The sequence below is a fragment of the Manacus candei genome, unplaced genomic scaffold (genome assembly GCF_025592945.1).
Source record: "Manacus candei isolate 608988 ecotype Guabito, Panama unplaced genomic scaffold, ASM2559294v1 h1tg000277l, whole genome shotgun sequence".
Taxonomy (NCBI): Eukaryota; Metazoa; Chordata; class Aves; order Passeriformes; family Pipridae; genus Manacus; species Manacus candei.
The window spans coordinates 87,012-108,596 of NW_026138325.1; the positions used below are offsets into that span (position 1 = coordinate 87,012).

The 21,585-nt window shown below is 61.8% G+C and overlaps 1 protein-coding gene across 1 annotated transcript; it reads left to right on the forward strand.

The window, feature by feature from the left end:
- The first annotated feature begins 2,941 nt into the window (after positions 1-2,941).
- Positions 2,942-19,189, forward strand: LOC127464818 (sodium/potassium-transporting ATPase subunit beta-2-like). The gene is given in 9 exon segments (XM_051775284.1): positions 2,942-3,121; positions 9,701-9,829; positions 11,299-11,304; positions 11,307-11,402; positions 12,806-13,011; positions 14,207-14,263; positions 17,616-17,714; positions 19,011-19,137; positions 19,140-19,189. Coding segments are annotated over 9 exon segments (867 nt in total). The 5' UTR covers positions 2,942-3,009; the 3' UTR covers positions 19,175-19,189.
- The last annotated feature ends 2,396 nt before the right edge of the window (positions 19,190-21,585 follow it).

Below are 21,585 nucleotides of genomic sequence, written 5' to 3' on the forward strand. Positions count from 1 at the left end.
CCCCTGAGCCCCCCCTCCCAAAATTGATCCCAGGGGACCCCCCGAGCCCCCCCCCCAAATTGATCCCCCGGCCCCCCTTTGAGAGGGGAATGGGGGGGGGAGGGTCGGTGTTTCCCAGTCTGACCAGTTTGGGACTGGGGGAACTGGGAAGGGGGGGTCGGGAACGCCGGAAATCCCCCCCCCTTTTGGGGGGAGGGGCTTCACCCTCCGGCCTTGACCTCAGGTGACCTCTCCCAGGCCACGCCCCCCCTCGTTAGCCCCGCCCCCCCGTTAATTAGCCGGCAAGGTCAGATCAGCCTGGGTGGTCCGAGAGCTCCCAGTAACCACTCCCAGTGCTCCCAGTAACCTCCCAGTGCTCCCAGTAACCACCCAGTAGCCTCCCAGTAAACCCCAGTGCTCCCAGTAGCTTCCAGCACTCCCAGTAACCATCCCCCAGTACTCCCAGTAACCAACCAGTAGCCTCCCAGTGCTCCCAGTAACCACCCAGTAGCCTCCAGTGCTCCCAGTAACCATCCCCCAGTGCTCCCAGTAACCTCCCAGTGCTCCCAGTAGCCTCCCAGTAATCCCCCAGTGCTCCTGGTAACTCCCCAGTGAACCCCAGTGCTCCCAGTAGCTTCCCAGTGCTCCCAGTAACCATCCCCCAGTGCTCCCAGTAACTCTCAGTAGTCTCCCAGTAGCCTCCCAGTAACCCCACAGTGCTCCCAGTAACCCCTCCCAGTGCTCCCAGTAGCCTCCCAGGGATTCCCAGTGCTCCCAGTAACTGCCCCTCGGGGATTCCCAGTGCTCCCAGTAACCCCTCGGGGATTCCCAGTGCCCCCAGTAACCCCTCAGGGATTCCCAGTGCTCCAGTAACTGCCCCTCGGGGATTCCCAGTGCCCCAGTAACCAACCCCCAGTGCTCCCAGTAACCCCTTGGGGATTCCCAGTGCTCCCAGTAACTGCCCCTCGGGGATTCCCAGTGCTCCCAGTAACCCCTCGGGGATTCCCAGTGCTCCCAGTAACTGCCCCTCGGCACTCCCAGCAGCGTCACAGCGATTCCCAGTGCCCCCAGTAACCAACCCCCAGTGCTCCCAGTAGCCTCCCAGGGATTCCCAGTGCTCCCAGTAACCAACCCCCAGTGCTCCCAGTAGCCTCCCAGGGATTCCAGTGCTCCCAGTAACCCCTCAGGGATTCCCAGTGCCCCAGTAACCATCCCCCAGTGCTCCCAGTAACCCCTCAGGGATTCCCAGTGCCCCAGTAACCAACCCCCAGTGCTCCCAGTAGCCCCCTCAACAACCCCAGCGCTCCCCGTGGCTTCCCAGTGCCCCCAGTAACTGCCCCTCGGGGATTCCAGTGCTCCCAGTAACCCCCTCAACAACCCCCAGTGCTCCCAGTGGCTTCCCAGTGCTCCCAGTTACCCCCCCAGTCCTCCCAGTAACCCCCAGTCCCCCCCCCACCCCCGCGCGGCCCCTTTAAGACCCCCCCAGACCCCCCCCAGCCCCAAATCTCTCAATGGGGGACGGTGGGAACCGCCGCGGGGGCGGCCACGCCCCCTCATTAGCATAGGGGCGGGGCCAAAGCCCACGCAGCCCATTCTATTCGTGGAGGGGCGTGGCCTGGAGGCTTGGGGGCGGAGCTTGGGGGTGTTTAATCCTTTTATTAGCATAAGGGGCGGGGCTAGAAGGGTTCAGACCTCGCATTAGCATAAGGGGCGGGGCGAGGTGACGGAGGAGGGGTCTATGAGGCTTCTGGACCCACGATTAGCATAAGGGGCGGGGCCACACGGCTTTAGACCGTGCTATTAGCATAAGGGCGGGGCGAGGGGCACACGGGGCTCGTTATTAAGCACAAGGGGAGGGGCTTATGGGCTTTATAAAGCGCAATTAGCAGAAGGGGCGGGGCCAGACCACTTAAGAACATGCTATTAGCATAAGGGGAGGGGCCAGGTGCCTTCAGCACCGGCCATTAGCATAAGGGGCGTGGCTTTGGGGCCTTTATGAAGCTCTATTAGCATAAGGGGCGTGGCTTTGGAGCTTTATACATCCCTATTAGCATAAGGGGCGTGGCTTTGGGGACCTTTATGAAGTTCTATTAGCATAAGGGGCGTGGCTTTGGGAGCTTTTAAAGCTCTATTAGCATAAGGGGCGTGGTTTAGGGGCTTTTAAAGCCCTATTAGCATAAGGGGCATGACTTTAGGGCTTAATGAAACTCTATTAGCATAAGGGGCGTGGCTTCGGGGGCTTTATAAAGCATTGTTAACATAAGGGGCGTGGCTTTTAGGGGCCTTTATACAACCCTATTAGCATAAGGGGCGTGGCTTTGGGGGCTTTTAAAGCTCTATTAGCATAAGGGGCGTGGCTTTGAGGCTTTGTAGAGCTTGTTAGCATAAGGGGCGGGGCTGGGCATCACCAGCACGGGCTATTAGCATAAGGGGCGTGGCTTTGGGGCTTAATAAAGGTCTATTAGCATAAGGGGCGTGCTTTGGGGACTTAATAAAGGTCTATTAGCATATGGGGCGTGGCTTTGGGGGCTTAATAAAGGTCTCTTAGCATAAGGGGCGTGGCTTTGGGGAGCTTACACCCTACTTAGCATAAGGGGCGTGGCTTTGGGTGTCTTTATAAAGCCCTATTAGCATAAGGGGCGTGGCTTTGGGGGCTCTATAAAGCCTTTATGAAGCTCTATTAGCATAAGGGGCGTGGCTTCGGGGGCCTTTATAAAGCTCTTTTAGCATAAAAGGGGGCGGTGTGCGCCCCGGGGGGCGGGCTTTATTAGAGTGGGCGTGGCCCCCCGAGGGTGGGCGTGGCTTCCGAGCCCATTTAGGGCCCGGCGTGGGCGGCCGAGGGGGAGTCGCGGGTTCGAGTCCCGGCGCGGGAGGAGCCGAGCGGGGTCCGAGGGAGCTCTCGGGGGAAGGGGGGGGAGAGAGAAAACAACCGGAGGAGGAGGAGGAGGAGGAGGAGGAGGAGGAGGAGGAGGAGGGGACACACACACACAGCACGGGCCGGGGAGGTCGCGGCGGCGCAGCCCCCTCCTGATGGCGCGGGACAAGGAGAAGCGGAGCTGCGGGCAGGTGGTGGCCGAGTGGAAGGCGTTCATCTGGGACCCCCGCACCCGCCAGTTCCTCGGCAGGACCGGCTCCAGCTGGGGTGAGTCTGGGGGGGCCTTGGGACCCCCCCATCAGCGCTGGGACCCCAGAGGGACCCCCCCTCAATGGGGAGCGGGGGGGGCGGTTGGGGTGTTGCTCTATAGGGGGGCGTTTAGAGGATCCCCCCATGTCTGGGGGTGGTCGGGGGGCGTTGGGACCCCCCCATCAGCGCTGGGACCCCAGAGGGACCCCCCCTCAATGGGGAGCGGGGGGGGCGGTTGGGGTGTTGCTCTATGGGGGGGCGTTTAGGGGACCCCCCCAACAGCGCGAGGGTCCCCCTCATGTTTGAGGGTGGTCGGGGGGTGTCGGGACCCCCCCCATCAGCGCTGGGACCCCCCCCATCAGCGCTGGGACCCCAGAGGGGGGGGGCGGTTGGGGTGTCGCTCTATAGGGGGGGCGTTTAGGGGATCCCCCCCATGTCTGGGGGTGGTCGGGGGGGGCGTTGGGACCCCCCCCCATCAGCGCTGGGACCCCATAGGGACCCCCCCTCAATGGGGCGCGGGGGGGGCGGTTGGGGGTGTCGCTCTATGGGGGGGTTTTTAGGGGATCCCCCCCCATGTCTGGGGGTGGGTCGGGGGAAGTGTTGGGACCCCCCCATCAGCGCTGGGACCCCATAGGGACCCCCCCTCAATGAGGCGCGGGGGGTGTCGCTCTATGGGGGGGGTATTTAGGAGACCCCCCCACAAGAGCGTGAGGGGTCCCTCCCATGTTTGGGGGGTGGTCGGGGGGGGTGTTGGGACCTCCCCCCATCAGCGATGGGACCCCCCCATCAGCGCTGGGACCCCCCCCCATCAGCGCTAGGACCCCATAGGGACCCCCCTCAATGGGGCACGGGGGGGGCGGTTGGGGTGTCGCTCTATAGGGGGGTATTTAGGGGATCCCCCCCATGTCTGGGGGGTGGTCGGGGGGTGTTGGGGACCCCCCCATCAGCGCTGGGACCCCATAGGGACCCCCCTCAATGGGGCGCGGGGGGCGGTTGGGGTGTTGCTCTATGGAGGGGCGTTTAGGGCGTTGATCCCTCCCCCCATGTCTGGGGGTGCTCGGGGGGGCCTTGGGACCCCCCCATCAGCGCTGGGACCCCATAGGGACCCCCCCTCAATGGGGCGCGGGGGGGCGGTTGGGGTGTCGCTCTATAGGGGGGCGTTTAGGGGACCCCTCCCAACAGCGCGAGGGTCCCCCTCATGTTTGAGGGTGGTCGGGGGGGTGTTGGGGACCCCCCCCCCATCAGCGCTGGGACCCCCCCCATCAGGGCTGGGACCCCAGAGGGACCCCCCTCAATGGGGCGCGGGGGGTGTCGCTCTATGGGGGGGGCGTTTAGGGGACCCCCCCATAACAGCACGAGGGTCCCCCCCCATGTCTGGGGGTGCTCGGGGGGGGGGGGTGTTGGGACCTCCCCATCAGCGCTGGGACCCCATAAGGACCCCCCCTTAATGAGGTGCGGGGGGGTTGTCGCTCTATAGGGGGGGGTTTAGGGGACCCCCCCAACACCGCGAGGGTCCCCCCGTGTCTGGGGGGGGTCCCGGGGGTGTTGTGACCCCCCCCCAACACCCCAAGAGGGTGCTGGTGGGAGGGGGGGGGCGCGGGGACCCCCCCGATGCGGGTGCGATGGGGTTTGGGGGGGGGGGAGCACAGGGACCCCCCTTACAGGGGGTTCATTGAACCCCCCCCCCACTCCCCCACATCCCGGGGGGGCTCCGTAGGGACCCCCCCTTATGCATAAATGAGGGGGGGGGCTGCCCGGAGACCCCCCCTCAGGAAGGGGGTTCGCTCAGACCCCCCCCCTTTGGGTGCAACTGGTGGGGGGGGGGGCTGTTGTTGGGGGACCCCCCCCCAAACTGGGCGGCAATTTGGGGACCCCCCCCCATTTTTAAAGCTCTTTTTTTGGGTTGGGGGGACCCCCCTGGAGGTGTGTGGGGGGGTCTTTTCACGGTGTCCCCCCCCCGTTTGGGGTGCAACTGGTGGGGGGGGGGGGGGCTGTTGCTGGGGGACCCCCCCCCCAAACTGGGCGGCAATTTGGGACCCCCCCCCCCATTTTTAAAGCTCTTTTTTTGGGTTGGGGGGACCCCCCTGGAGGTGTGGGGGGGTATTTTCACGGTGTGTCCCCCCCCCTTTTGGGGAGGGGGCTGCGCAGAGACCCCCCCTCTCTTTTTTAGGGGTTTAAAGGGGGGGGATGAACCCGCGACCCCCCCCCCAAAAAGAGCGGCGAAGGGGGGAAGGGGGGAATTTTGTGGGGGGGGTTCACGAGGTTCAAGAGGACATTCCGGGGGGGGGGCGGGGGCGGTTTGTGCCCCCCCCCCCCCCCCCCCTCCATCCCCCCCCCTCCATCCCCCCCCCATCTGTCGCTCCGCGGCTCCAAAAAGTAGGTCACGGGCGGGGGTGGGGGAGGGGGAAGAGACGGGGGGGACCCCCCCCCAAATGGAGGGAGGGGAGAGGGGGGGTGACCAGATGACCCCCCCCCTTCCTTTTCCGAGCGCGGGGACCCCCCCAAAAAGTGCCAAGGGACAGATGGGGAACCCCCCCAAACCCCCCCCCCCCCCGTGTCCGTGTCCCCCCCCCCGCGCGGGGCCAGATGGCTGCGGGGGGGATTTAAATGTCTGGGGGGGGGATTTAGGGGGGTCGGGGGGGGGGGTTAGGGGGGTTGGGGGCGTTTGCCGGGGGTGCAAAGGGGGTTTTGGGGGGGGTCAGGAGGGTGCAAAGGGGGTTTTTGGGGGGTCCGGGGGGTGCAAAGGGGATTTTGGGGAGGGGGTTTAGGGGGGTTGGGGGCGTTCTGGGGGTGAAAAGGGTTTTTTGGGGGGGCTCCGGGGGGTGTAAAGGGATTTTGGGGGGGTCCTGGGGGTGTAAAAGTGATTTGGGGGGGTCTGGGGGGGTGCAAAGGGGGTTTTTGGGGGGGTCTGGGGGGTGCAAAGGGGGTTTTGGGGTGAGGACCGGAGGTGCAAAGGGGATTTTTGGGGGGGTTCGGGGGGTGTAAAGGGGATTTTTGGGGGGGTTCTGGAGGTGCAAAGTGGATTTTGGGGGGGGTCCTGGGGGTGCAAAGGGGATTTTGGGGGGGCATTTAGGGGGGTTGGGGGCGTTTTCTGGGGGTGTAAAGAGGGTTTTGGGGGGGTCCGGGGGGTACAAAGGGGATTTTGGGGGGGTCCGGGGGCTGCAAAGTGGATTTTGGGGGGGTCCTGGGGGTGCAAAAGTGATTTGGGGGGGTCTGGGGGGGTGCAAAGGGGGTTTTGGGGGCGTCTTGGGGGGTGCAAAGGGGGGTTTTGGGGTGAGGACCGGAGGTGCAAAGGGGATTTTTTGGGGGGGTTCTGGAGGTGCAAAGTGGATTTTGGGGGGGGTCCTGGGGGTACAAAGGGGATTTTGGGGGGTCCGAGGGGTGCAAAGGGGATTTTGGGGAGGGGGTTTAGGGGGGTTGGGGGCGTTTCTGGGGGTGAAAAGGGTTTTTTTGGGGGGGGCTCCGGGGGTGTAAAGGGGATTTTGGGGGGGTCCGGGGGGTGCAAAGTGGATTTTGGGGGGGTCCGGGGGGTGCAAAGGGGATTTTTAGGGGGGTGTTCGGGGGTGCAAATTGAATTTTGGGGGGGGGTCCGGGGGGTGCAAAAGGGATTTGGGGGCGTTCCTGGGGTGCAAAGTGGATTTTGGGGGGGTCCTGGGGGTTCAACGGGATTTTGGGGGGTCCGGAGGTGCAAAGGGGATTTTGGGGGGTTCGGGGGTGCAAAGGGGGTTTTGGGGGGCTTTGATGCCATTGGGGGGGGTGTTTTGATGCCATTGGGGCAGTTTTTTTGGGCGGGGTTGATGCCTTTGGGGCAGTTTGGGGGGGATTTTTGGTTCAATCGGGGCAGTTTTTTTGGGTTTTGATTCAATTGGGCAGTTTGGGGGGGGGGTTGATGCCATCAGGGCACTTTTTGGGGGGTTTTGATGCCATTGGGGCAGGTTTTGGGGGAGTTTTGATTCAATTGGGGCAGTTTTTTTGGGGGGTTGATGCCTTTGGGGCAGTTTTTTGGGGGGGTTGATGCCTTTGGGGCAGTTTATGGGGATATTTTTGATTCAATTGCGGCAGTTTTGGGGGTTTGTTGGTGCCATTGGGCAGTTTTGGGGGGGTTTTGATGCCATTGGGGGGGGGTTTGGGGAGGGTTTGATGCCATTGGGGCAGTTTTTTTGGGCGGGTTGATGCCTTTGGGGCAGTTTTTGGGGGGATTTTTGATTCAATCGGGGCAGTTTTTTGGGGTTTTGATGTAATTGGGGAAGGTTTTGGGGGGTTTGATGCATTGGGGAGCAGTTTGGGGGGTGTTGATGCCATCGGGGCAGTTTTGGGGCGTTTTGATGCCATTGGGGAGATTTTTTGGGTGGGATTTTGATGCCTTTGGGGCAGTTTTTGGGATTTTTGATTCAATTGGGGCAGTTTTTGGGGGGTTTTGATGCCATTGGGGCAGTTTTGGGGAGGTGATTTGGGGGATATTTGGGGTGTTCAGGGCAGTTTTGGGGGGTATTTAGGATGTCCAGGGCAATTTTGAGGATATTCGATGTAATTAAGGCAGTTGGGGGGGGGTCTTTAGGTTTTCCCCCTTTTTTGACGGGATTTTGGGGTTCTCTGACCCCGGACTGGGTTTTTACCGCCCAGGGGGGTATTTTTGGGGCTCTTGACCCCCCCTTTTTGCTCCCCCAGGGCTGATCCTGCTCTTCCAAAGTGATTTATTCGTGAATTTATTCACTATTTTGGGGTTATTTCCCCCTTTTTGGTGGGATTTTGGGGTTCTCTGACCCCAGGGTGGGTGTTACCCCCCGGAGGGGTATTTTTGGGGTTGCCGACCCCCCTTTTTTTGCCCCCCCCAGGGCTAATCCTGCTGTTCTACCTGGTGTTTTACGGGTTCCTGGCTGGGCTCTTGGGGATTTATTCACCATTTTGGGGGGGTTTTCCCCCATTTCGGGTGGGATTTTGGGGTTCTCTGACCCCAGGGTGGGTTTTACCCCCCGGGGGGTATTTTTGGGGTTCCCGACCCCCCCTTTTTCACCCCCCCCAGGGCTGATCCTGCTCTTCCACAGTGATTTATTAATGAATTTATTCACCATTTTGGGGGGTTTTGGGTGGGATTTCGGGGGTCCCTGAACCTGGGGTGGGTTTTCCCCCCCGGGAGGGTATTTTTGGGGTTCCCGACCCCCCTTTTTGCCCCCCCCCCAGGGCTGATCCTGCTGTTCTACCTGGTGTTTTACGGGTTCCTGGCCGGGCTCTTGGGGATTTATTCACCATTTTGGGGGGGGTTTCCCCCATTTCGGGTGGGATTTTGGGGTTCTCTGACCCCAGGGTGGGTTTTCCCCCCGGGGGGGTATTTTTGGGGTTCCCGACCCCCCCTTTTTCGCCCCCCCAGGGCTGATCCTGCTCTTCCAAAGTGATTTATTCGTGAATTTATTCACTATTTTGGGGTTATTTCCCCCCTTTTTGATGGGATTTTGGGGTTCTCTGACCCCGGGCTGGGTTCTACCCCCCGGGGGGGTATTTTTGGGGTTCCCGATCCCCCTTTTCTGCCCCCCCCAGGGCTGATCCTGCTGTTCTACCTGGTGTTTTACGGGTTCCTGGCCGGGCTCTTGGGGATTTATTCACCATTTTGGGGGGGTTTTCCCCATTTCGGGTGGGATTTGGGGGTTCTCTGACCCCGGACTGGGTTTTACCGCCCAGGGGGGTATTTTTGGGGCTCTTGACCCCCCCTTTTTGCCCCCCCCAGGGCTGATCCTGCTCTTCCAAAGTGATTTATTCATGAATTTATTCACCATTTTGGGGTTATTTCCCCCCTTTTTGATGGGATTTGAGGTTCTCTGACCCCGGGCTGGGTTCTACCCCCCCGGGGGGGGTATTTTTGGGGTTGCCGACCCCCCCTTTTTCACCCCCCCAGGGCTGATCCTGCTGTTCTACCTGGTGTTTTACGGGTTCCTGGCCGGGCTCTTGGGGATTTATTCACCATTTTGGGGGGGTTTTCCCCCATTTCGGGTGGGATTTTGGGGTTCTCTGACCCCAGGGTGGGTTTTACCCCCCGGGGGGGTATTTTTGGGGTTCCCGACCCCCCCTTTTTCACCCCCCCAGGGGCTGATCCTGCTCTTCCACAGTGATTTATTAATGAATTTATTCACCATTTTGGGAGTTATTTGATGGGATTTCAGGGTTCTCTGACCCCAGGGTGGGTGTTACCCCCCGGGGGGGTATTTTTGGGGTTGCCGACCCCCCCTTTTTTTTGCCCCCCCAGGGCTGATCCTGCTGTTCTACCTGGTGTTTTACGGGTTCCTGGCCGGGCTCTTGGGGATTTATTCACCATTTTGGGGTTTTTTGGGTGGGATTTCGGGGGTCCCTGAACCTGGGGGTGGGTTTTCCCCCCCGGGGGGGGTATTTTTGGGGTTCCCGACCCCCCTTTTTGCCCCCCCCCAGGGCTGATCCTGCTGTTCTACCTGGTGTTTTACGGGTTCCTGGCCGGGCTCTTGGGGATTTATTCACCATTTTGGGGGGTTTTTCAGGTGGAATTTCAGGGTTCTCTGACCCCAGGGTGGGTTTTACCCCCCGGGGGGGTATTTTTGGGGTTCCCGACCCCCCTTTTTGCCCCCCCCCCAGGGCTGATCCTGCTGTTCTACCTGGTGTTTTACGGGTTCCTGGCCGGGCTCTTCGCCCTCACCATGTGGGTGATGCTGCAGAGCGTCGACCCCCACGTGCCCAAGTACCAGGACCGGCTCGTCACCCCCGGTGAGGGACCCCGGGGGGGGTCATGGGGGGGTCACAGAGGGGTCACGGGGGGGTCGTAGAGGGGTCACAGGGGGGTCACAGGGGGGTCACGGGAGGGGGGGTGTCACGGGGAGGGTCCTGGAATGAGGGATGAGGGATTGGAGACCCCCCCGGGGGGGTCACAGAGGGGTCACAGGGGGTCACAGGGGGGTGACAGGAGGGGAGGTCATGGGGGGGTCACGGGGGGGGTCACGGGGGGGGTCACAGGAGGGGGGTGTCACGGCGGGGGTCCTGGAATGAGGGATGAGGGATTGGGGACCCCCCAGGGGTGGGGGTGGGTGGCACTGGGGGGGGGTCCTGGAATGAGGAATGAGGGATGAGGGACCGGGACCCCCCCGGGGGGGTCATGGAGGGTCACGGGGGGGTCGTAGAGGGGTCACGGGGGGGGTCACGGGAGGGGGGTGTTGTTGGGGGGGGTCCCTGGAATGAGGGATGAGGGAGTGGGACCCCCCTGGGGAGCGAGGGGGTGTCATGGGGGGGTCATGGAGGGTCACGGGGGGGTCACAGGAGGGTCACGGGGGGGTCACAGGAGGGGGGTGTCACTGGGGGGGGTCCCTGGAATGAGGGATGAGGGACTGGGACACCCCCGGGGGGTGAGGGGGGGGTCATGGGGGTCACAGGGGGGTCACGGGAGGGGGGATCATAGGAAGGGTCCTGGAATGAGGGACCGGGGGGGGGGAAATGGGGGTGGGAGGGTTGGGGGAGGGGTTTGGGGGGTGTTTGGGACCCCCTGGAGTGACCCTTGCAGGGGGGGGTCATGGGGGGTCACAGGAGGGGTCACGAAGGGGTCATGGGGTCACGAGGGATCACAGGAGGGGTCACGGAAGGTCACAGGGGGTCATGGGGGGTCAGAGGGGGGTCATAGGAGGGGTCATGGAGGGGTCATGGGGATCACAGGAGGAGTCATGGAGGGTCATATGAGGGGTCATGGGAGGGTCACATGAGGGGTCATAGGGGGTCACAGGGGGTCATGGGGTCACAGGGATGGCACAGAGGGGGTCACAGGAGGGAGGGGTCACAAGGGGAGTCCTGGAATGGGGGGTCACAGGAGGGGTCACAGAAGGGTCATGGAGGGGTCAGAGAAGGGTCACAGAAGGGTCATGGAGGGTCAGAGAAGGGTCACAGGAGGGTCATGGGGGGTCACAGGGGGGCCATGGGGGAGGGTCACAATGAGGGCACAGGAGGGTCACAGGAGGGGTCACAGAAGGGTCATGGAGGGTCACAGGAGAGTCATGGGGGGGGGTCACAGGAGGGTCACGGGGGGGCCCTGGGGGGAGAGGTCATGGTGAGGGCACAGGAGGGTCACGGGGGGTCATGGGGGGTCACAGGAGGAGAGGGGGGTGTGATGCGAGGCCCCCATGGAAGGGGGGGCTGAGGGGTCCCCGTGACCCCCCTGTGACCCCTCTATGACCCCCCGGTGACCCCCCCAGGGCTGATGATCGCCCGTGCATGGAGGGGCTCGACGTCACCTTCAACGTCACCCAGAGCCACACCTGGCACCGCTACGTCAGGGCCCTGCACCAGTTCCTGGAGCGTGAGTCAACTGGGGGCACTGGGAGGGACTGGGAGGGAGTGGGGGGCACTGGGAGGGGACTGGGGGGCACTGGGGGGGACTGGGAGGGGACTGGGGGGGGCAAACCTGGCACTGCTACGTCAGGGCCCTGCACCAGTTCCTGGAGCGTGAGTCAACTGGGAGGGACTGGGAGGGACTGGGAGGGAGTGGGGGGGACTGGGGGGGAGTGGGGGGGACTGGGAAGGGACTGGGAGGGGAATGGGAGCACTGGGGGGCACTGGGAGGGGCCACACTTGGCACCGCTACATGAGAGTCCTGCACCAGTTCCTGGAGCGTGAGTCAACTGGGGGCACTGGGGGGCACTGGGAGGGGATTGGGAGGGGAATGGGAGCACTGGGAGGGGACTGGGAGGCACTGGGGGCCACTGGGAGGGGAGTGGGAGGGACTGGGGGGCACTGGGAAGGGACTGGGAGGGACTGGGGGGCACTGGGGGGCACTGGAAGGGGCCAAACCTGGCACCACTACGTCAGGGCCCTGCACCAGTTCCTGGAGCGTGAGTCAACTGGGGGCACTGGGAGGGACTGGAAGGGATGGGGAGGGACTGGGAGGGGAATAGGAGGAGTCGGGAGGGACTGGGGGGCCCTCCCACATACTGGGACAGCTCTAACCCATACTGGGATGTCCTTACCCATACTGGGACAGCTCTAATCCATACTGGGACAGCTCTAACCCATACTGGGACAGCTCTAACCCATACTGGGACGGCTCTATCCCATACTGGGACAGCTCTAACATATACTGGGATGTCCTTACCCATACTGGGACAGCTCTATCCCATACTGGGACTGCCCTACCCCGTACTGGGATGGTCTAATCGATACTGGGACAGCTCTATCCCATACTGGGATAGTCCTACCCACACTGGGACAGCTCTAACCCATACTGGGACGGCTCTAACCCATACTGGGACAGCTCTATCCCATACTGGGATAGTCCTACCCACACTGGGACAGCTCTAACCCATACTGGGACAGCTCTATCCCATACTGGGATAGTCCTACCCACACTGGGACAGCTCTAACCCATACTGGGCTGGCCCTACCCACACTGGGACAGCTCTAACCCACACTGGGACAGCTCTAACCCACACTGGGCTGACTCTACCCATAGTGGGAGGGCCCTACCCCACACTGGGATGACCCTACCCATACTGGGACAGCTCTAACCCATACTGGGCTGACCCTACCCATACTGGGACAGCTCTAACCCATACTGGGCTGACCCTACCCATACTGGGACAGCTCTAACCCATACTGGGACAGCTCTAACCCACACTGGGCTGGCTCTACCCGTAGTGGGAGGGCCCTACCCCATACTGGGATGACCCTACCCCATACTGGTGTGCCCTGACCCCCCCCCCCCAGAGTACAACGACAGCGTGCAGGCCGCCCGCAACGCCGCCTGCGCCCCGGGCCGGTACAACGAGCAGCCCGACGACTCGGTGCCCAACTACCCCAAACGCGCCTGTCGCTTCAACCGCTCCCTGCTGGGGCCCTGCGCCGGCCTCGGCCCCCACGGCGACTACGGCTACGCCAGCGGCCAGCCCTGCGTGCTCGTCAAGGTCAACAGGGTGAGCATGGTGCTGGGGGGCACTGGGAGGCACTGGGAGAGGGGTTATGGAGCACTGGGATGGACTGGGAGGCACTGGGAGCACTGGGAGAGGGGTTATAGACTGGTATTATATGGTAATGTTGAGTTGTGTTGGACTGGGAGGCACTGGGAGGCACTGGGATGGTGCCTGGTGGTGCTTGGCCGTGAGTTGGGTTGGACTGGGATGGACTGGGGTGGACTGGGAGCACTTGGAGAGGGGTTATGGAGCACTGGGATGGACTGGGATGGACTGGGATGGACTGGGAGCACTGGGGCCCTGCGCCGGCCTCGGCCCCCACGGCGACTACGGCTACGCCAGCGGCCAGCCCTGCGTGCTCAGCAAGGTCAACAGGGTGAGACACCCAACTGGGATGGACTGGGATGGACTGGGACACACTGGGGTGGACTGGGAGACGGGTTATGGGCAGGTATTATATGGTAATGTTGAGTTGTGCTGGACTGGGAGAGACTGGGAGGCACTGGGAGGCACTGGGAGGCACTGGGAGCACTGGGAGAGGGGTTATGGGCAGGTATTATATGGTAATGTTGAGTTGGGTTGGACTGGGAGAGACTGGGAGGCACTGGGAGGCACTGGGGCAGTGCCTGGTGGTGCTTGGCAATGGATTGTATTGGACTGGGAGGCACTGGGACGGACTGGGAGGCACTGGGAAGGATGGAGCACTGGGACAGGGCCTGGTGGTGCTTGGCCATGAGTCACATTGAACTGGGAGGCACTGGGATGAACTGGGAGGCACTGGGAGCACTGGGACGGTGCCTTCTGCAATGGACTGCCGTGCACTGGGAGGCACTGGGAGGGACTGGGAGACACTGGGAGGCACTGGGCTGTACTGGGAGATGCTGGGAGCGACTTGGGGGCACTGGGAGGCACTGGGCTGTACTGGGAGACACTGAGAGGGACTGGGAGGCACTGGGAGTGACTGGGCTGTACTGGGAGGCACTGGGAGGCACTGGGCTGTACTGGGAGAAACTGGGCTGTACTGGGAGGCCCTGGGGTGTTGCTCACTGCAGCACCGTGCTCTGTACTGGTCCATACTGGTTCATACTGGTTCATACTGGTCCATACTGGTTCATACCGGTCCATACTGGTTTATACCGGTCTGTACTGGTCCGTACTGGTCTGTACTGGTCCATACTGGTCCCCTCCCCCCCCGCAGGTCATCAACTTCTTCCCGGGGAAGAACAAGAGCATCAACATCGTCTGCGCCGCAAAGGTGACGTCCCTGCCACCCCCGGGGTCACCAACCCCCTCATTGTCACCTCCCTGACCCCCCAGGGTCACCAACCCCAGTGTCACCTCCCCTGACCCCTCCAGTGTCACCCCCCCACCCCCCCGGGGTCACCAACCCCCTCATTGTCACCTCCCTGACCCCCCCGGGGTCACCTCCCACCCCCCGGGGTCACCAACCCCTGTGTCACCTCCCCTGACCCCCCCAGTGTCACCAACCCCCCCCCAGTGTCACCTCCCACCCCCCCCGGGGTCACCAACCCCAGTGTCACTGACCCCCTCATTGTCACCTCCCTGACCCCCCCAGTGTCCCCAATGTCCCCCAGTGTCCCCCCAATGTCCCCCCAATGTCCCCAATGTCCCCCCAATGTCCCCCCAATGTCCCCCCAATGTCCCCAATGTCCCCCCAATGTCCCCAATGTCCCCAATGTCCCCCAATGTCCCCCCAATGTCCCCCCAATGTCCCCCCAATGTCCCCAATGTCCCCCCAATGTCCCCAATGTCCCCAATGTCCCCCCAATGTCCCCCAATGTCCCCAATGTCCCCAATGTCCCCAATGTCCCCAATGTCCCCAATGTCCCCCCAATGTCCCCAATATCCCCCCAATGTCCCCCCAATGTCCCCCCAATGTCCCCAAATGTCCCCAGTGTCCCCCCAATGTCCCCAATGTCCCCCAATGTCCCCCCAGTGTCCCCCCAATGTCCCCCCAATGTCCCCAATGTCCCCAATATCCCCCCAATGTCCCCCCAATGTCCCCCCAATGTCCCCCAATGTCCCCCCAATGTCCCCAATATCCCCCCAATGTCCCCCCAATGTCCCCCCAATGTCCCCCAATGTCCCCAATGTCCCCAATATCCCCCCAATGTCCCCCCAATGTCCCCCCAATGTCCCCAAATGTCCCCCAATATCCCCCAATGTCCCCCAATGTCCCCCCAATGTCCCCAATGTCCCCAAATGTCCCCCAATGTCCCCAATGTCCCCCAAATGTCCCCAAATGTCCCCTCACTGTCTCTTGTCTCTGCCCAGCGGCCCCGGACCAAGGGTGACCTGGTAAGGGGGGGAATCCCCCCAGAGCGCCCCAAAATCTGCTCTTTGCACCCCAAAAATCCCTCTAGGACTCCCAAAATCTGCTCGTTCCACCCCAAAAATCCCTCTAGGACTCCCAAAATAGGGCAGGTTCCCCCCAAAACGCTTCTAGTTATCCCAAAATTCGCTCGTTTCACCCCAAAATCCCGGTAGATGGCGACCCAAAATCCCATATTTTCGCTCCAAAATCCTTCCAGGAGTTCGAAAGTCGCCTCATTTCACCCCAATATCCCAGCAGGCGCCCCAAAGCTTGCTGATTTAATCCCAAATGCTGCTTGGCTTACCCCAAAATCCACTCGTTTCACCCCAAAAATCCTTCTAGGTCCCCCCCAAATCCTGCTGGATGCCCCAAAATCCGTTCGTTTCACCCCAAAATCCCGCTGGGTGGACCAAAATCTGCTGATTTCACCCCAAATCCTGCTCGGTTTACCCCCAGAAAGCTCCGGTTTCATCCCAAAATCCCGCTGGGTGTCCCCAAATCTGCTTCTCTCCCCCTCCCCAAAATCCTTGCTGGGTGTCCCCAAATCTGCTTCTCTCCCCCTCCCCAAAATCCTTCAGGTGCCCCAAACTGCCCTGATCTCACCCCAAACTGCCACCAGTTGCCCCAAAATCTGCTGGATTCCCCCAAAATGCTGCTGGGTGTCCCAATGTCCCCCAATGTCCCCCAATGTCCCCCCAATGTCCCCCCAATGTCCCCAATGTCCCCCCAATGTCCCCCCAATGTCCCCCCAATGTCTCCCCAATGTCCCCCCAATGTCCCCCAATGTCCCCCCAATGTCCCCCCAATGTCCCCCAATGTCCCCCCAATGTCCCCCAATGTCCCCAATGTCCCCAATGTCCCCCAATGTCCCCCCAATGTCCCCCCAATGTCCCCCAATGTCCCCAATGTCCCCCCAATGTCCCCAATGTCCCCCCAATGTCCCCCAATGTCCCCCAATGTCTCCCCAATGTCCCCCCAATGTCCCCCCTGTCCCCAATGTCCCCCAATGTCCCCAATGTCCCCAATGTCCCCCCAATGTCCCCCAATGTCCCCAATGTCCCCAATGTCCCCCCAATGTCCCCCCAATGTCCCCCAATGTCCCCAATGTCCCCAATGTCCCCAATGTCCCCCAATGTCCCCAATGTCCCCAATGTCCCCCAATGTCCCCCCAATGTCCCCAATGTCCCCCAATGTCCCCAATGTCCCCCCAATGTCCCCCAATGTCCCCCAATGTCCCCAATGTCCCCCCAATGTCCCCCAATGTCCCCCCAATGTCCCCCAATGTCCCCCCAATGTCCCCCCAATGTCCCCCAATGTCCCCCAATGTCCCCCAATGTCCCCCCAATGTCCCCCAATGTCCCCCTGTCCCTCTCACCGTCTCTCTCTCGCTGCCCGCGGGGCCCAGGGACAATCGGCCGCCACCGTAAGGGACCTGGGGGGGCACTGGGACGAACTGGGGGGGCACTGGGATGAACTGGGGGGCACTGGGACGAACTGGGGGCACTGGGACAAACTGGGGTGGCACTGGATGAACTGGGGGCACTGGACAAACTGGGGGGCACTGGGAGGCACCGGGGGGGGTTTATGGGACCTTTGGGGGGGTTTGAGGGTCCCGAGGGGGTTTTGGGGGGAATTGGGGGGTATTGGGGCATCCTGAGGGGGTTTGGGGGGCACCAGGGGATATTTGAGGGGTCCTGGAGGGGGTTGGGGGGTCCCGGGGGGATTTTGGGGGAGTTCGGGGGGGGTTGAGGGGTCCAGAGGGGTTTGGGGGGAACTGGGGGGAGTTGAGGGGGTCCTGGGGGGGTTTGGGGGACACCGGGAGGTATTTGGGGGGTCCTGGGGGGGGTTGAGGGGTCCCAGGGGGGTTTGGGGGGAACTGGGGGGGGGGTTGAGGGGTCCGAGGGGGTTTTGGGGGGGAATTTGGGGGTATTTGGGGGGTCCCTGGGGGAGTTAGAGGGGTCTGGGGGGAATTTAAGGTATTTGGGGGGTACTGGGTGGTTTTGGGGGGTACTGGGGCTCTCTGGGCTTGTATTTGGGGGGTCTTGAGGGGGGGATATTGAGGAGGGGGGGTGGGAAGGGTCCCCCTATTTAGGGGGCGGTCCTTTGGGGTTATTAAAGGGGGGAACTGGGGGTGGGTCCTTGGCAGGGCATTTACGGGGGGTCCTGGAGGGGAATTCTGGGGGAGCCTGGGGGGTGTTTGGGGGTCGGGTGGGGGTGTCCCCCTCGCCGTGGGACATTTGGGGACCCCCCCGTGTCCCCGTCCCCCCCCCAGCGCGAGGAGGACGCCGCCCTCCTGGGCCCCCTCCAGCTCTTCCCCCCCAACGGCTCCATCGACCTCATGTACTTCCCCTACTACGGCAAGAGAGTCCACGTGAGTCCACGAGACCCCCCCCCCGAGACCCCCCCGAGACCCCCGGGGGGGCCCCGAGACCCATCACCATCCTGGGGGTCGAGGAGGGTCCCAAAAATTTGGGTGTCCCTGTGGGTCTGGGGGGTTCTGTATCCATGAGGTCCTACCGAGGGATTTGGGGGTTGGGACCACCCCCCAAAAGGGGTTTTGGGGGGTCTCCTGGATGCTGGGGGGGCAAGGGGGGGCCCTGAGACCCCCCACCACCCCGGGGGTCGGGGGGGTTCCCAAAAATTTGGGTGTCCCCGTGGGTGGGGGGTCCTGTATCCCTGAGGTCCTACCGAGGGATTTGGGGGTGGGACCCCCCCAAGGGGGTTTTGGGCCCCCCCCCCTTTGTCCCTTTTGGAGGGATGTGGGAGCCCCCGGGAATGGGGGTGTTGGGACCCCCTGGATCCCTGGGAATGGGGTGTTGGGAATGGGGGTGTTGGATCCCCCCTGGATCCCCAGGAATGGGGTGTTGGGACCCTCCTGGATCCCTGGGAATGGGGGTGTTGGGAATGGGGGTGTTGGATCCCCCTGGATCCCTGGAAATGGGGTGTTGTGTTCGTCCTGGATCCCTGGGAATGGGGGTCTTGGGTCCCTCCTGGATCCCTGGGAATGGGGGTGTTGGGACCCCCCTGGATCCCTGGGAATGGGGGTGTTGGGTCCCTCCTGGATCCTTGGGAATAGGCATGTTGGGAATGGGGGTGTTGGATCCCCCTTGGATCCCCGGGAATGGGGGTGTTGGGAATGGGGGTGTTGGGTCCCCCCAGATCCCTGGGAATGGGTTTTTTCCCTGCTCTGCTCCCCTGGATCCCCGGGAATGGGGGTGTTGGGAATGGGAGTGTTGGGAATGGGGTGTTGGGTCCCCCCTGAATCCCTGGGAATGGGGGTGTTGGGAATGGGGGTGTTGGGAATGGGGGTGTTGGAATGGGGGTGTTGGATCCCCCCTGGATCCCTGGGAATGGGGGTGTTGGGAATGGGGGTGTTGGGAATGGGGGTGTTGGATCCCCCCTGGATCCCCGGAATGGGGGTGTTGGGAATGGGGGTGTTGGGACCCCACTGGATCCTTGGGAATAGGGGTGTTGGGAATGGGGGTGTTGGGTCCCCCCTGGATCCCTGGGAATGGGGGTGTTGGGAATGGGGGTGTTGGGTCCCCCTGGATCGACCCGGAATGTTTTTTTTCCCTGCCGTGCTCACCCGGACCCCGGAATGGGGATGTCGTGTGTGTGTCCGTGTGTCCCCCCCCCCAATTCCCGTGTCCCCCCCGTGCCCCCCCAGGTGAACTACACGCAGCCGGTGGTGGCCGTGCAGTTCCCCAACGCCACGGCCAACGTGGACCACCACGTGGAGTGCCGGCTCAACGCCGCCGGGCTCCGCACCGACGACGAGCGCGACAAGTTCGCCGGCGCGTCGCCTTCCGCCTCCGCATCAACCGCGACTGACCCCCGGCCCCCCGGGCCCCCCCGTAGCCCCCCGGCTCCCCCCCGTCCGCCGGCGCCCCCCCCTCGGGTCTAATCGCCCTCCCGCCGCCGCCGCCCCCCCCCCGGATGCCCCTAATATAAGGATAATAAATGTACATAGGTATTTTTTATATGATAAATCTATTAAACGGTGCAGTAGGGCCCTGGCTGCTCCCCTTCCCTCCCTCGCCCGCCCCGAGGTCGGGGGTCACCCCAAAATTTTGCCTCCGCTTTGTGCGCCTGAGGTGGGTTCGGGGCGCGCTTTGGGGGCGGCCGGGTGGGGATTTGGGGGTTTTGGGTGGTTTTGGGGGGGGTTTGGAGGTCGTTGGGTGATCTTTGGGGAGGCCGAGATGGCTGTCGGGCCACCAGCCAAGATGGCGGCGTGTGGGGAGAAGAAGCAAGATGGCCGCCCTGCTGTGGGGTGGGTGGTGCTGGGTGCCAAGATGGCCGCCATTGCCAAGATGGCTGACGTCGGTTGGGTAGATAAGAGTAAGATGGCCGCCCTGCTGTGGGGTGGGTGGTGCTGGGCGCCAAGATGGCCGCCATTGCCAAGATGGCTGACGTCGGTTGGGTAGGTCAGGAGCAAGATGGCCGCCAACGCGGTGGAAGGGCAAGGCTGCCATTGGCTGAGCTGGCCAAGATGGCCGCTGTTATGCAAATGAGGTCCCAAATGGCCACCATTGGCTGAGCAGGCCAAGGTTGCCCCGCCCACAGCCCAATATGGCGGCTTCTGGCGGCCATCTTGGGCCCCCATCGCTAATGGTGGTTGGGCCTGGCGGCCATCTTGGATAGCGCTGTTACCATGGAAACCTGGTGGCCATCTTGAATCCTTAGTGACCATCTTGGATAGCGCTGTTGCCATGGCAACCTGGTGGCCATCTTGGATCCCTGGTGGCCACATTGGCAGCCATCTTGGATTCTGCTGCCTACAGGAGGAGCTGGTGGCCATCTCGGTGGCCATCTTGAATCTCCCTTCCTGCATGAAACCCTGGCAGCCATCTTGGATCCTGCTGCCTACAGACGGGCCTGGCGGCCATCTTGAATCCCTGGTGGCCATCTTGAATCCCTGACGGCCATCTTGAATTCCTGGCAGCCATCTTGAATCCCTGGTGGCCATCTTGGCTCCTTCTCCCCCCATTCCTGCCGCCGCCTTGTCCCCTCTCCTTCCCAGCAGCCATATTGCCCCTCCGCCATCTTGGCGGCCATCTTGAATCCCTGACGGCCATCTTGGCTCCTCCTCCTCATCTCTGCCACCACCTTGTCCCCTCCCCTTCCCAGCAGCCATCTTGCCCCTCCGCCATCTTGACCCCAAGCCCCTCCCCCTACTATGCCCCGCCCCCCAATTTTGGGGTGACTTGAGCTTTTTTTGGGTGCAATCAAAGCAGGATGAGGGACGTCCCCTCAGCATGAAACCTCTGCATTTTGGGTTGGAAAGTCTCACTTCGGGGTGTTTTTTGGTGCTTTTTGATGTTTAACGTCGCTTTTTAGTGGGTTTTGTTCTTTTTTAGTGTTTCGTGGGGATTTTTTGTTTCGTTTTGTTTTGTTTTCTGCTTTATGAAAGTTTTTTTTGGTGGTTTTTGGGCGTATTTTGGTCGTGTTTGAAGGTTATTTGGCAGTTTTTGGTCCTTTTTGGTGGAGTTTTTCAGCGGCTTTTATGCGTATTTTGGTCGGGTTTGGGTGCATTTTGGTAATTTTTGCTGGGGTTTGGTGCATTTGGTAGTTTTTCGGTGGATTTTGGTGCTTGTTGGGCGTATTTCAGTGGGGGTTTTGAGAGTTTTTTTGGTGGCTTTTTGCCGATTTTGCTGGGTTTTTATTCGTTGGTGTTCATTGGTGGAGTTTTGGTGTTTTTTCGTTGAACTTTGGTGCTTTTTGTTTATTTTTTTTTGTATGGTGGTGGGGTTTTGTGGTTTTTTTGGTGGTTTTCGGCCTTTTTTTGGTGTTTTTTGGTTCCTGTCCCCCCCCCCCCCGACGTTGGCGAAGGGGCCGCGGGCCTCCCGGGGGTGGTAATTAGGCCATGGGGGGTGGGGTGGTTAATGAGCCTGACGAGCTCGTTAGGGTGGCCCTGCCAGGGCCCAGTGCCCAGACCCCTCCCCCACCCTTGGCAGGGGGGACCCGCATTCAGGAGGGGGGCGGGGCCACGGCGATGACGTCATTGGAGGAGGGGACACCAAAATCGCCCCAATTTGCCCCAAATCCTTCCCCCCTCCCCTCTCCCAGACAGGGCCCAATTAGCCCCTCCCCCCCAATTAGCACCTCCATTAACAGCCCCCAATTAACACCCCAAATCTGCCTAATGAATGCCCCTAATTAAGATCCTCCTTTAATTAACATCCCAAATCTGCCCCTCTCTAATGAACCCCCCAATTAACAGCCCAAATGCCCCTCCCTAATGA